At 36.4% G+C, this 14,071-nt stretch overlaps 1 protein-coding gene across 1 annotated transcript; it reads left to right on the forward strand.

Moving 5' to 3' along the window:
* Window positions 1-5,916: 5,916 nt before the first annotated feature.
* On the forward strand, window positions 5,917-12,559 carry AGR3 (anterior gradient 3, protein disulphide isomerase family member). Its single transcript, XM_065832641.2, has 7 exons — window positions 5,917-6,022; window positions 8,182-8,245; window positions 9,509-9,561; window positions 10,208-10,284; window positions 10,545-10,608; window positions 11,636-11,719; window positions 12,458-12,559. Exons 1-7 carry the CDS (start codon window positions 5,917-5,919, stop codon window positions 12,505-12,507), a joined length of 498 nt encoding a protein of 165 aa, XP_065688713.1. The 3' UTR covers window positions 12,508-12,559.
* The last annotated feature ends 1,512 nt before the right edge of the window (window positions 12,560-14,071 follow it).

The following is a 14,071-nucleotide window of genomic DNA, read 5'->3' on the forward strand; positions in this document are numbered from 1 at the left end:
CCTGATGCTAGGACCTTTGTCCCATCCTTGCGCTAGGGAAAGAAGGAAACCTTTTATATAGGAGTAACTCATCACTGAAATCTGAATCCTTCCTTGTCTTTTATTTCCTCCATCACTGACACTGGTGTATTTTTGCTTCTCTTTTTAAACCCAGAGCCTTTTGTCTTTCTCTTATAAAGGAGGGAGCTGGCACTTGCAGGCTTACAAAACAAAAAGTCAAGCCATTTGTTTTCGTCTGCTGAAGAAACATGCTCAGTTTAATGTGATTGAGCTGGAAACCTTCCCTGGCTTCCTGCAGCAAGACCAGCTCAACTGCAGCAGCAGACAACATGGTCAGCAAGGCTCCTTCTAGATCAACTTCTGAGGCTACAATGCTTACAAAATTAGGATAGTTTTTCTGATAGACCAAACAAAGTGTCTAAATGCTAAAATAGAAACCAGCCTTTTAAAGGGTCTTAATATTCTTTTTTATTACTGTAGTAGAGATGTGCTTCATATCATCCTCTTGTTCATACCTTCCCCTGGGCACAGAAAGACATCAGTCCCCATGGAACCCAAACAGACAGGAAGCGCAGAGAGGAGGCATCAGACAGGAGTTTCTATTCTGCAAGTAATGAAGGAGGAGATCTTTAACAGTCAAAAGCAAAAAAAATCATTTTCATTGGAATTGAATATACTTCATTTTATATGTAATAGGGGTTTCTTCTAATGAGCCTGCTGCGATTCAGGGGATTTCACACTTAACCTCATGAGGAGCAGTCATAGCCCATGAGAAACCACACAGAGTAAATATGTGTCACCGTGGGACTTTTTTCCCTAGAAATTCTCTCAGATGCTGACTTTTCTCTTTTATCTTTTATTCTCATATTGTGCACTCAGCAAATTCAGATTTGTACTCAGCTTAAGGTTTCAAATAAATAAGTTCTCACGGGTTAACAAATCTGGTATGGTTATCATGTTAACTGAGCCCAGCGTTGCCTGCACTCATGTGCTTGGCCTGCAAAGCAGATAGTTATTACAGCTCAGCAGATCCGGAATAGTTCATGACACCGTTGTAACTGGATCATGCAAAAGCCGTACCTGAGCAAAAACTACTGGGAAAGACATGGTAAATTGCACTACCCAGACCTAGGGATCTCTGCAGGCTGGGGATAGGAAAGGCTGTTTAGACCAGCAGAGGATGCTCATCATCGGTCACTGACTTATGCTACAGACTGCGGCAAGATACTGGAGTTTGAAGACTGACTTTTCTGTCTGTGGAGATATCACCATGGTATTACTTTCAGCACTGAAGATTTTGTGCACCTTACCCAGGTAAGTATTTTGTCTAGGCTTTGACTCAATAAGATTTTATATGAATAAATTGTATTTCTCTTATGCAGTTGGTCCATGTTCAGTTTAATTTAAACTTATGCATAAGTGATAGTAAATGTCACATGGGGTTGTCCTGTTACACCCTGATCAGCTTGTTGTTCTTTACATCAGGGTATCCCTTGCCTTGTGCCAAAACAAACACAATGCCTCAGAAAAGGTAAGGTCTGGGAACTGATCAATTCAGTGAGGATGGGGTTTTTTTCTATTAGCATTTGTGGAGCACCAGGTAATGCAAAGTTTCAATGTCAGTTTCACATCTCACATATGGTCTCATACGTGCTTAAATCTGCTACTGCGTGACTCACACAAAAGCAGGGGCATGAGATTCCAAGTGTCAGTTATTCTCCAATGTTTTTCAAATAATACAGATTTTTTTTCCAGTATTAAACCTTGATAAGGTCTATTTGACCAGAACTGCCAACCTCTCCATGGCAAGACTGACAAAGGCTGAAATTCTGATCTTCAAGAGAAGATTACAACACAGAAGATTCTAGAGCATAGAAAATAAATTGCTGAACATTGTCCTGTCAAATAAGGCCATTCACAGGTAGCTCAGCACTAATTTTAATCTATTTCATTTTATGTCTACCCTTTTAGTCCTTATGATAAGGAACCTGTACAGTAAAGAACATAGTATCTCAGGGTTGAAGAACACAACATCTTAGGGTTGAACAGAAATACACTTCAATACACTTGGAAAATTTCTATATTTCTAATTACTTAATGATCTGTAATTAGTTGAAGAGTAAGAAGAACTGAAGCTTCGGTTCCTGGAATATTTACATGAAAACTCAAAGTTTGGATGGAGGGAAGTTCTTTAAATCATCCTTGGTTTTACTTCAGATAGTCTTTTTAATTTACTTAAAATTTAAATGAAGAAATGTAATATAGCACTTTGATTTAAATATCTGTCTGCATTTATTTTGTAACCAAACTACATTCCTTGCTTTTTCAGCCATTTCAGGAGCTAAGTGTATCATGGATTTAAGTATAGTTACTGTACTATTTTAACTGGAAATGTAAGTTTGAAATCTCCCTTACAAATGTTAAAGACAACTCAGCACCAAAACCACAGAAATTCTTATTTTTCACTTTTTGATACGAAAAATATTTGATAAAACATAATGCAAGAATCGCACATTATTAATCATTTACCTGTCAGTGGCAACAAACATCAGTAGATCAAAGCATCAAAGACAAATAAGAATTCAGACTTCACATGAAAAGGAAGAGGAAAAAATTTAACCATACAGTCCATATAACCAAATACATGGTAGACAAAGAACCAAAAGAAGATTGCTGCTGATTCCCTTGCAAAAGCTATGCAAGAAGGAGGGAAGAGGCGAAGCAGGTAATTCCTTATTTGTGCAAAGGTGATGAATAAGGGACTTTTCCTGTATTAGTCAAGTTAGGTCAAAATTATATCAAGCATCATGTCCAAATAATCAGATAATTTTTAAACTACAACTCAGAGAAGCAATAATCAGATACTTTAAACCATATGCTTTAAACAAGGATTTTTATTTCCCTATACAAAAAAAAAAAAAAAAAGTTCCTTTTATTTGTTAATTACATTCCTCTACACAAAGTAAACCTTGTGTTTTCCTATTAGGTTCATACCTGTCTTCAAGCACCAGTGAACCCAGTCATTCACTGGGAACAAAAGCACCTACAGTTCCAGCTTTCATTGGTGGTTTCTTTTTTCACTGGACATAAGCCAGATTCAAGCTGTTTGGGGGGGAAGTAGCAGACACACATAAGCCACTATTTATTTCCAATCCTCACACAAGACACCTGATACAAGCCAAGATGAAGAGAAGTCCAAGGATTCAGTGTATAAGCATGGGAACTCACAAAAGCAAACGTTGGAAGGACAGAAGAAAAGGAAGGGGGAGGGTGGAAACCCATTAATTTGGTTTTCAGCTAAAAGGTTCCTCTCAGTTTTTCCCAGGTGAATGTGCTGTTGTTGCTACACAGAGACCTGGGCAGCCCAGGTGTTCTATGCTTAAACCACACTGATGTTTAAGTAACCGGTTTAAGAAAAAGAACCTTCCATCAGGAGAATCGGTTGCTGCTGGTAAGCAAATATTTCTCATTCTTAACTTTCCTTTAATATAGCAATAAGGTTCAGTTGACAAATGCATTACAAACCTGGTTAGATGAAAAAGACAAATGATAGATGCCTATAGATAAACTAGCAAAACATTTGTTCTGACAGAGAGAAGAAGGTAATTTATATGATGTTGGCTGTCATTTTTCCTCTTAATCAATTAACTAACACTGGATCATGTAACATAAAAAATTCAGAATATTTAAGCTGCCTCCAGCTACAGCTCCATAAATTATCCTTCTGAAACCCTATTGGTTTTCAATAGGATGATGATCAATTATTTAATCTTCAGATAATTAATCCTGTGACTTGAAGAGATTTACACTTTGATTTTTTTTCATTAATACATCATGAAAGAAAGACCCTATTCATGCATTCCATACCAGGCATTCCATTCCATGCTTTATAGAGACATTATCTGGTGTGATTTCAAAGCCATAAATAGCATTCTAACTCATTAACATAAATGCTAAATTTTATTGTTAACGTCTAATAGGTAAACTTATACTAGATACAGTTATTAACTTTCACATAGAGTTGCTACAAATACTCATTTGTTAGGAATGTAGTAGTAGGGTGTAATAACCTGCTTTTGCTGACTGAATTTAGTGGTCTGTACAGACATGGGGAAAATTTGAATGGAATTTTTGTCACCAAAAAATCCTCATCCCCCAGAATTAACTAGAAGTTAAAAACACTGGAAAACTTCAGATTTTCTTATTAAATATCCATAATCTCCAACCATCAAATTAATGTGCGTAATTAATCATCTCCAAAGGAGACTCCCTTGTAAAACGCAATCAACAGTATTTAACATGAACAAGCCTAAAGAGGAAAGTATGTGAAACAAAGAACAACTCTAGAATTGTGATGCCATGTGGGGGGAAATGAAACCATTGTGCACAAGACTGAGGAGAAAAATATTATAATTATTTTAGCAACTTTCAGAAACGTGAAAATCTTATTGTAATACTTGGGGTTTTTTCTAGAATTTCGCGCATTTTAATGTGCAAATTTTTCTCCAGTCATGTGAAAAGAGCGGTTTTGTTGGATTGAGATTGCCAACTACTGAAAGTGGCACTGAATTTGTTCACCAGAAATCGAACTGTTTAACAGGAATGTTAGTAATGTTGAGGAACATACTGAAGTAAGAATAAAAGCTGCACTTTTGATGCCTCTCTGTCGTAAGAATCACAAAACATCTTCTTTTGCCAGTGTTCAGGGCTGTAATACCATATTGGATATCACTTTAAAATTCAAAGTTCAAATTTTCTTTGTCAATACAGGCACAAGTGGTTTGGGGGATTTTTTTTTTTATTTATTTATTTTTTTTTTAAGTTAAAGCATTTTCTCAACAGGTCATCCTGGTAATGCTTAAAGTTCAACCTCTGAAAAGTGAAATCTCCAGAGAGAACAGACTAGGTTGGTATCCTAGGCTACATGTATTATATTTTTTCACTTAGTTCAAATAATCAGGTATCCACCTGAATATCTGAGCTTTCATGCCTACAGATGATTGTACTGGGCAGAAAGAAGACTTATCAGTTAAAAATTTTGGCTTTGTAATGCCCTTCCTCAGCCATCACTTTTTTCTCCAACTTTTATCAAGACCAGAAGTTATTGAATTTCTTATAACAATCTTTGTCAGGAAGAGAAGCAAACATCTTCAGAATACTGGAAGTAACCAGAAGCACAGATGGATTGTCTTATTAAGCAGGACTTGAGCTAAAAATCAGTTTTAAGATGCCATGGATAATGGGGAATTTTTTTGAGTTTTCATTGTGAGGAGCAGCTGGAAATTTCTTCTACATTTATCTCAGTCTTTAGTATCCAGGTTCACAGAGTGCAGGCTAAAAAAAATAATGGCAATTTCAACATTCGGGAGGGATTTGCTCATTTAAAATATACTATATCTGGAGGCAAATACTTGTCAATTTTCCTGTTATATTGAGGAGGATATAATGAGACATCATTTGACCAAAAAAACTACTATCATTGAAAAAGAACCCGTGCTGCTACATTTCACTGAAATTAAAAAACTAACAGAATGACCTAATAGTAGCACTGTCTTGAAATTTTCATGATCCAGTATTACAATATTGTACTAGTTCATATGAAAAAAATGGTGGGTGACCAGAAATGAACTGAAATGAACTTTGTTGGCCTGATCACACTGTTGTGAGAACTGTCCCCTGCAGCTCAATTTTGGCAGCTGAAAGCAGTACTGCATGATAAAAATAAGCATTTCCATTTTCCACTTTTCTCCAAAGGCATTTATAGAAATAATCAAAACTACTTCTGTAGTATAGATTGTTAGGATACTACTAACACAGTGATTTACACTGCACCAGGTGATGAATCCATGTGACTAAAGCTGTTGCTTTGTTTTGCAGTTTCCTTGCTGAGTTGAAAGGGATCTTCTCAAAGAAACAATGCTCCATTCGACATTGGCCTTGTCCCTCCTGCTAATTGCAGTCTCTTCCAACCTTGCAATGGCAATCAAAAAGGAAAAAAGAATACCTCAAACACTGTCAAGAGGTACTGTATATTTGCTTTATGTTATCTCTTCATCTTCCCATACAGGTCAGCAAATGTTTTAATTTAGGAACTTCCTGAAATCATATATATATATATGATTTACTGGGGTGTGTTTCTCTGTGTGACACTCTAAGTAGTGCATCTTCTTATTTCATGTTGTTTCACTCCATCAGTTTGTTCTTAAGGATGTGACTGAGCATCCCATATAACCTACATAATTTACACAACCCGCAGAGACCTAGCAGAAGCCAACAACCTAAACTGAGTGTCTCTCTCAAATCAGGGTCAGAACATCACTGAAACAATACTGTTTCATATATCAGTCAAAAGATAATTTGTTATGTTAACTTGTTAATTACTGAAACACAGATTGCTAACTTCAGTTGCTATGGAAATTTTTTTCTACAGACCCATTTTTATACACAAAACAGCAGTTTGATCTACTGGTGGGTTTTTCAGCGTTACTTTTTGAGTTTGTTTTTTTTTTTTTTGCTTTTCATCAGATAGTCAGAGTCATGCTTTGCAGTGCATAATTCCTTTCCTTGTGGTGCATAATTTTCCACCTGGATGTCAACTAAAGAATCTATTTTTAGTTGTCTATGCCTGATCAATCCTTAGAAATACAAACTGAGAAATAAGTTACCGAGGTCTTTTCCTCTTCTCCACCTTCCCTCTCCTTTCGTGCCTATTCATCCCCAAAAATGTCGAACTCCCTCCCTGGCCTCTTCTGCAAGCTGTGCCAAGCCTGCAGATCACACAGTTCACCCCTGAGACCTTCCCATACAAACCACTGGCAAAAGCCCACCTGTCACAGAGGTCCCATCTGAACCTCATTGCTCAGGGAGTACTGGACAAAATCATGCAACATCTGAACTAACCAAAGAAAAACTGCAAATCACTTCTTATAAGTGGTATCCCTGGAAAAGGGTTATAATACATCTGGTATCTATTGTCTCTCTTGCCTACATCAGGTTTTATTTTTCCCACTGAGTTTAAATGCATAAGAAGATAACAAAATCCCTTCAATTCTGCCAATTTTTTGGAGAAAAAAAAAAAAGCCAAAGAAGGTATCGGTTTTCTAATTCTGATTTCAGGCCTTTTGGGATGCCTTGAGTGCTTTACCTGTAATTTTCACAGATTAAAGGTGAACATTTAAACCTACTGCTTAATGACCATAGGTGACTCCTCTGTGCAGCTACCTGTGTCAGCAGCTGACTTCAGCCAGGGCTGGGAACACACTGGTCTACATGCCAGAATCCCACCATCAACCAGACAGATCTGTAATCAAAGGCACTCTCCTGAAAGAAGATATGACCTGGTAGCATCACAAGAGATCGTCCCGTGAGAAAGCTAACAGCAAATCTCTGCGTAACCACAGGGCTGGTCCAAGCGCTGTCCAGACGGCACAGAAGAAACTGAGCCTTAACCTGGTCCAGATCCAGAAGCTGTTCTACAATTCCCATGGGGGCCATCATGAATGGAGTAACACTGACTGGGTGGCAGGGATCTACCACACAGGGGCTGGCCTCTTTGGGATCTGAAAGTATTAAACCAACTGGACAATTTGCTTTTTGAGATCAGTGTATCACCAGCTATGTATGAGTTATGAAGCTGATGATTCATTAGAAGTTTTTTAGGTGGAGATTCTTGTTTAACAGGCATTATTTTATTAAATTATAAGTACTTGCAACACCAGGGTTTGAAATTAAAGAGTTAAGCTTAAAACTCAGGAATATTCTAACAATGTTCATATTAAAATTGATCTTATTTGAACTGTCATGTTTTATTTTTCTAACTTTACAAGCTAGCTTTCTCTTTAAGCCTCAGAGTCTACGTTAAATATGGAGCAGAAAATATAAAGATATAAATTATTTGGGTGCTGATTCAGTGACCTCTGAGAAAGAGAACTAACAGGTTTGTTAGAGGACTCGAACTGGATATTCAACCAGCTGAGGTTTTTGGGAGGTTGGTTTGGGTGTTTTTTTTAATCTTCCAGAGCACCTTTTAGGAGATACAGAATTAGTATATCCACAATGTTTGGGAAACATTGCCTGAAAAACAAATCCTATTGGTGTACAACTGTTGATAAATATAAAAAAATGTAATTTGTTATGAATTACTTACCTGGCCACCAGTTAATCCTTTTGTTATATTTCTAGGATGGGGAGATGAAATTACCTGGGTACAAACTTACGAAGAAGGGCTTTATCAAGCAAAAAAAAGGTAAGAGATTAAAAGGGAAAGTTGTTAATCAGACAGTCATGTCTGAATATGCTATAATGAAATAAAACAGAGAAACACAGTGGCAGCTAATCATCTGCAGACCACCCAGTTAAATAAAACAGATTTAGTGTCTATAAATAACAGTTGTTGCAAGGGTCTTATGATTCTTAAGCAATGTTATAGGCTGATAGAGAACTCTGCATTTAACACTCTTATTTCTTTGTCACAACAGCAGTGTTGTCATTTGAATAAGCAATGATAAATAGATATTATTATTTTTTAAATACTTTTTTTTAAATAGATATGCCATTCTTCCTCTGATTACTTCCTTAATCAACAGCTGGAAATCAGTTACATTTGCTCTTGCATGGTGATCTACTGCCTCTGATGTTTTCCCAACACTTTATCAGTTGGCATATGAACATGATGTACTCACAGTTTCTCACTGTCCTGGTAGAAATTAAAGTTCTAATTTGAATCTTCTCTGGGATTCAGCTGAAAATACATTTGAGAATTCATAACAGTATTAATTTAAATCTCTGTTATAGTTCATTTTTGATCATAATAATGTGGTGTAAGCTATTGTTAAATTGCAGACAAATTATTTTTTAAATAAAAGGCAACTAATTTCATCTGCCCTATGTACAAATGCCTAGGAACTGAACAATTCTTGACAGTGATAGCAGATCAATCATTAGTAACTGATTTACTGAACAGTAAGAATAGTTTAAATGCACACGAGAACAAATAAACAGAATTGTTTTATGTTTTGACATCCAAAACCAGAAAATTTTGATACTTTTACCAAAATATTTACAGAAAAAAAAAATATTACTGTATATCTGTTTGAAAAAGCTTAAAAAAGGTGAAACTTTTCATGGAAAGTATTTGATGATAAACCAAATTAAAAAAAAAAAAAATATTTTATTCCAGTTCATACAGGTTATTTTTATTTTCTTACTCATGGAGAACTTCACACAGGCAATATTAAAAATCTCTTCTGTTTGATTATATGCTAACCAGGAATGAGATTATGATGGCTTAGTTTTTTCCTTCTTCTGGAATTTTTTACTTTAGAAAACCCATTTAGATAGAGAAACTCTATTTCTCTATTTCTTTTTTTTATGAAGGATTTACGTTCTTTCCCCTTGCTTGAAAATATAATTCTTTACAGAATGCCTGTATGGTTTTACTGTAGGTAAATACTTGTAGGTAAATACTTGTCAAATGATCTAACTACATGCTTTATTATTATTAATAAAGTAACAAGCCACTGATGGTAATTCATCATTTGGAAGACTGTCAATACTGCCAAGGTAATTTTGATTTTTTTGAGTGTTAACATTTTGTGAATATTTGTATAAGAATCTGCACTTGGCTATATATTTACCTTGCACTTACTTAAAATTATTTAAAGAAATCGGTAAATGAAAACATTTATGAAAAGCTAAGAATTTATTACCGTTATTTACAAAAACTCCACTATGAAACTACCCAGAAAAGAACATGAAAAATACTCAGTTCTGCTCTCCTGCTATCCCTAATGCAGCACTCGTCAGTTTAAATTAAGAGACCCAGAATTGCTACTGACTCATTGAACAGATTTAATATTGTTTGGCTCTCCTGAACTGGTAACTAGAGAAGGAAATGAGGACAGGGCTGCTGAAATCAATCTAATAAGAATTTTCTGAGAATAATGCACTTTTGTCAAGCTGAGACATGGTATCCATTGAGACAAGCTTCATAAATAACAGAAGAGAGCTTCCATTTTCATAGCCGGGAGGTTGTACTGACATGGGTCAAAAAAGCAAAAAGCAGTGATAGAGCCCGTAAGTGTCTCCTCAGGAATGTGAATCAGCAGAGACAGGAACAATGTGGCCAGTCTCCGGCCAGCGTGGTTCCTAAATGCAGAAGGAAAAGCACTATTTGAGATGGACTTGAAAATGACCGTGTCTTTTCTAGCACTGAAGAAAGCTTTTGCAGAAAATGAAGAGATACAGGAAATGGCCCAAAATAACTTCGTTATGTTGAACCTCATGGTATGAAGGGTTTGGGGAGATTTGACTTGTATCTTTTTTTGGCTTGTGTTTTCTCTTTCTTTGTCTCGCTTTTTCATGTCATTTTAGTTAAATATCTCTGGCATTTCAGTACCATGTAAGTACAGGAATCCGTGCATGTGTATACACACACAAGTAGTACCATTTGGTTTTGTCCTCTGGTACAAGACTATTCACAGGTGGTACTACTTCACCAAAATTTACATAAATATTTTAATAATTAGCTTTAATTTCTCTGCCAGCATGAAACCACAGACAAAAACCTGTCACCTGATGGACAATATGTGCCTCGAATCATGTTTGTAGGTATGTAAAATATTTATGTATCTTCAAAGATGTGATATCTGAATCTATGCCAGTGTCCTCCTTTGGAAACGTCAAAATAATTCATTTTTTAAAATACAAAAAAGCTCAAAATTTATCATTACCATGGCATTAGTCTGAATCTTGGCAGAACTGAGTTCAGTTCTCCCTCTATCGCAGGCTTTGACCCTCAGATTACAGATATGTTCTGGACACTACCTAATTACTGCTTGGGAGCGAGATACTTAAGTGTCCATTAGTGTCTGTGCTTTTGTTCTCCATGCTTTTTGTTAGTGCTGTTGTAAGGCAAAAGTTCACTGAAAATAGTCAAATATCTGACTGAATGTAGGTGTCTACAGTGTGGACATGACCATAGAGCATGTCAATAGTCAGTGCCATCTTAGGAATTATTTACCCCACCATGAAGCTGACTTCTGGAATAGATTGGATGAATCATGCCCTAGAGTGCCTGTTCCTTTTAATTGACTGTACAGGGAGTCTAGAGTGACTAGCTGTGTGGTGGCATCCACAGTTAGGTGAGATGAAGCCCACACTCAGAGGAGCAATGTAGTGACAGGAGTCAGTTAGTTAACAAAATGCTTGGAAGGGAAACTGGGAGAAGACATGTCCACAACAACTTGCTCCTATTATGGAAGTATTAAGAATCACAAGATTTTCGTTCTGAACACTCTAGGTAGGTCACACCAATATTTCATTATGTATCCATGACCCTCGCTGTGCGTGCATCCAGTCAAAATGCCCTTTTCTGATGTAACCCCAGAACCTGCAAAACAGGATATGTATGTGTAATCTATCACTTTAAAATAGCTGCATAATATGAAAAAGAAAATTAGCTTTTGTTCAGGATTTCTCCAGAGCTGTTAGTTGGAACATAGCGTAACAGCCTCGTAATTACCTCATTGACAAAATCAGAACAGTTCAGAAAGAGGGCTGTCAAAGTATCGCCTCTCACATCACCATCAGCTGTTGTGGGAATGGAAAATCATGCTTAATACAATTATTTTTTCAGACCCATCTCTCACAGTAAGAGCTGATATCACAGGAAGGTACTCCAACCGGCTTTACACTTACGAACCACAAGACATACCATTCTGTAAGTGCCCTCTTCATTGTGTTATTTTGCTTTTCACATTGGAAGCAACCAGAAACACCCAATCCCAATCATTTGTGCATGTGAACCCATTAAGTTCTCAAAGTAAGGACTGTGTGTGAGCATTTGCAAAAAATTATAATGGTCTAACCTGTTCTAGCAAAACACTTAAGCACACCTATTGTCCGATTGAATTTATTAGTACTACTCAGGTAAGACAAGTTGAAAGATCACGGGTGATAACTTTCAGGATCAAGATCTGAGCAGTTTGTTGGAGAATGGTGGAAGTCAAAGGTACCCAACTGCACAATGTAAACAGCCAGTGGTGGGAGGGAATCAGAAAAGAAATGCTGATGGTTACCTAGGTACCACCTAGCACCCATATTTCAGAAAGGAATGTGATTTTACAGGTTGAGCTAGTCCTTTCTCTATGCAATCTATCTGACACCAATGCAGTATCTCACCACAAATATGCACTTCACATCTGATTATCAGGCTTGCTGTTGAGAAGTGAGCAAGTTGAAAGGGGCCTTGTCAAACCCCTTTAAGTTCAACATGTTGATTCAAGAAACTTTTTACTTCCTGATTTGGTATGAATGTGAGAATTTTCACAATAAAAAGCCCTAAAATATAACTTGTGACCATAAATTAATTTCAGTGTGAACAATTTACAGATCAAACTAGGTGCATTTTTTAATTGTACAAATGTACTTTTACAGTTCTTACTTATTTTTCTTTCAGTAATAGAGAACATGAAGAAAGCACTACGCCTCATTCAGACAGAGCTGTAACCAGTAACAGTGAAATGACCATAGCCTCTACGAGGTGAAGCTGCACTAGGAAACCTAACATTTTAAAACATTTTAGTTAACGTCTCTGTCTCTACTAGCATTTTGAACTCTTACAATGCAACTTTGATATATCAGATTTAATGAGAAATTTATATGTACAATTTGAAAAATAAACACAGAAAGACTATCATGTCCATTTGAAAAACAAGAGGATAAATCTATTAAACACTTTGAAATTAGTTATTTGAATAACTGAAAGTGATGGTTTAAGGTGCAGCAACTTTGAGTTGTGTTTTATCAATCCAACTATGATGTTGTTAAGTCAGCTATGACGTATGACCAAGAGTTATAACCAATCTTTTTTTGTCTATTTGCAGTTTGTTATATAAGTTACCAGCCGTATCTCAGCTCCTCATTTTTATTTTTTATTGCAAGAAGCTTGTAAGTCACTAATGTAACTCTGATTTATGCACTTATTTCTCAATAAAGGAAAAGAAACTCTACTGGCAAATCAGACAGGAAGGTCCTTTCTATAGATTTTGGAATAGCTTTTATAGAAAAAAAAAAATCAGTGATCTGGGCTTAGCTTTCTTCTGTATAATTCTTTAACTATCATTCTGATAGCTGAAACAGAACAGACATTTCACACTGAGCATGTTGTCTCAGGTGATATTATAAAGATACAATGAAGCAAGAGAGATGGAAGGAGATAGTTCCAGATCTCCACACCTAAGGCTGAGTGATGTTTGTAAAGCCTGGTATGAGAAAAATCAGCAGGTCTGTCCTGGTTCTTTTCATTGAATTGGCACTGAAGTCATGTGAAGCTCATCCTAGGTCGTTCCCTCTTTTTCATGACAGTGGCAGCTTAGTGAGTAGATTTGTACATCCTATGATGTTGTCTAAATACAGATATAAAAGATGAAGGAACAATCTTTGCAGGACAGCTTTGCTAATTACAACACCTAGTATTAATTTGTCATGAAGAAGTTGTATTGTGCCTATCTATATCTTCATAGCTATGTAAAATTTGGATATAAGAGTATATTCCAACAGAGTGGTGATAAATGACCTGTACACTAGGAGAAAAAAAAATCTTGTATTAGTCATTAGCAGTCTGTTATTTTCATAGTCAGTTAAATGTTTTTTTAACCTATGGGAAAACACTAGAAACATTAAACTGGTTGCCACATTCCTTTGAGTTGTGTTTAGCTATATTCATTTATGTCTGTTTTTATTCCAGATTTGGCAACATTTCCAAGTCTGTGGGCTACCCTCTTTTGAGCATGCCAGGGATGTTCAGGAGAAGGGATGTGAGCAGCTGCCAGAGATGACAGAGGGTGGCCATGGCAGCACTTTCAAAGAAGAGTCGAGACAATTTACTTTGGGCAGAAGCACAGCACAAAACAGGAAATGCTTGAATATGGTAGATTTAAAATATCAGCAAAAGATTAGGTGGAAAATGGGGGGGTCTTTGTCGTCATATTGCAAGGAAGTATTTTATCTCCTCACATTCACTTTCAACATCAGCTAGGATCATGCAAGACATTGGCTTGAAACAACCTCT

This window comes from Patagioenas fasciata, chromosome 2, assembly GCF_037038585.1.
Source record: "Patagioenas fasciata isolate bPatFas1 chromosome 2, bPatFas1.hap1, whole genome shotgun sequence".
Lineage (NCBI taxonomy): Eukaryota > Metazoa > Chordata > Aves > Columbiformes > Columbidae > Patagioenas > Patagioenas fasciata.

Coding starts and splice junctions, on each gene's coding strand:
- AGR3 (XM_065832641.2), top strand. CDS start 5,917: ATGCTCCATTCGACATTGGCCTTGTCCCTCCTGCTAATTGCAGTCTCT. Junction 9,562..10,207: donor AGACTGTCAATACTGCCAAG/GTAATTTTGATT, acceptor TGTCTTTTCTAG/CACTGAAGAAAGCTTTTGCA. Junction 10,609..11,635: donor GCCTCGAATCATGTTTGTAG/GTATGTAAAATA, acceptor TTATTTTTTCAG/ACCCATCTCTCACAGTAAGA.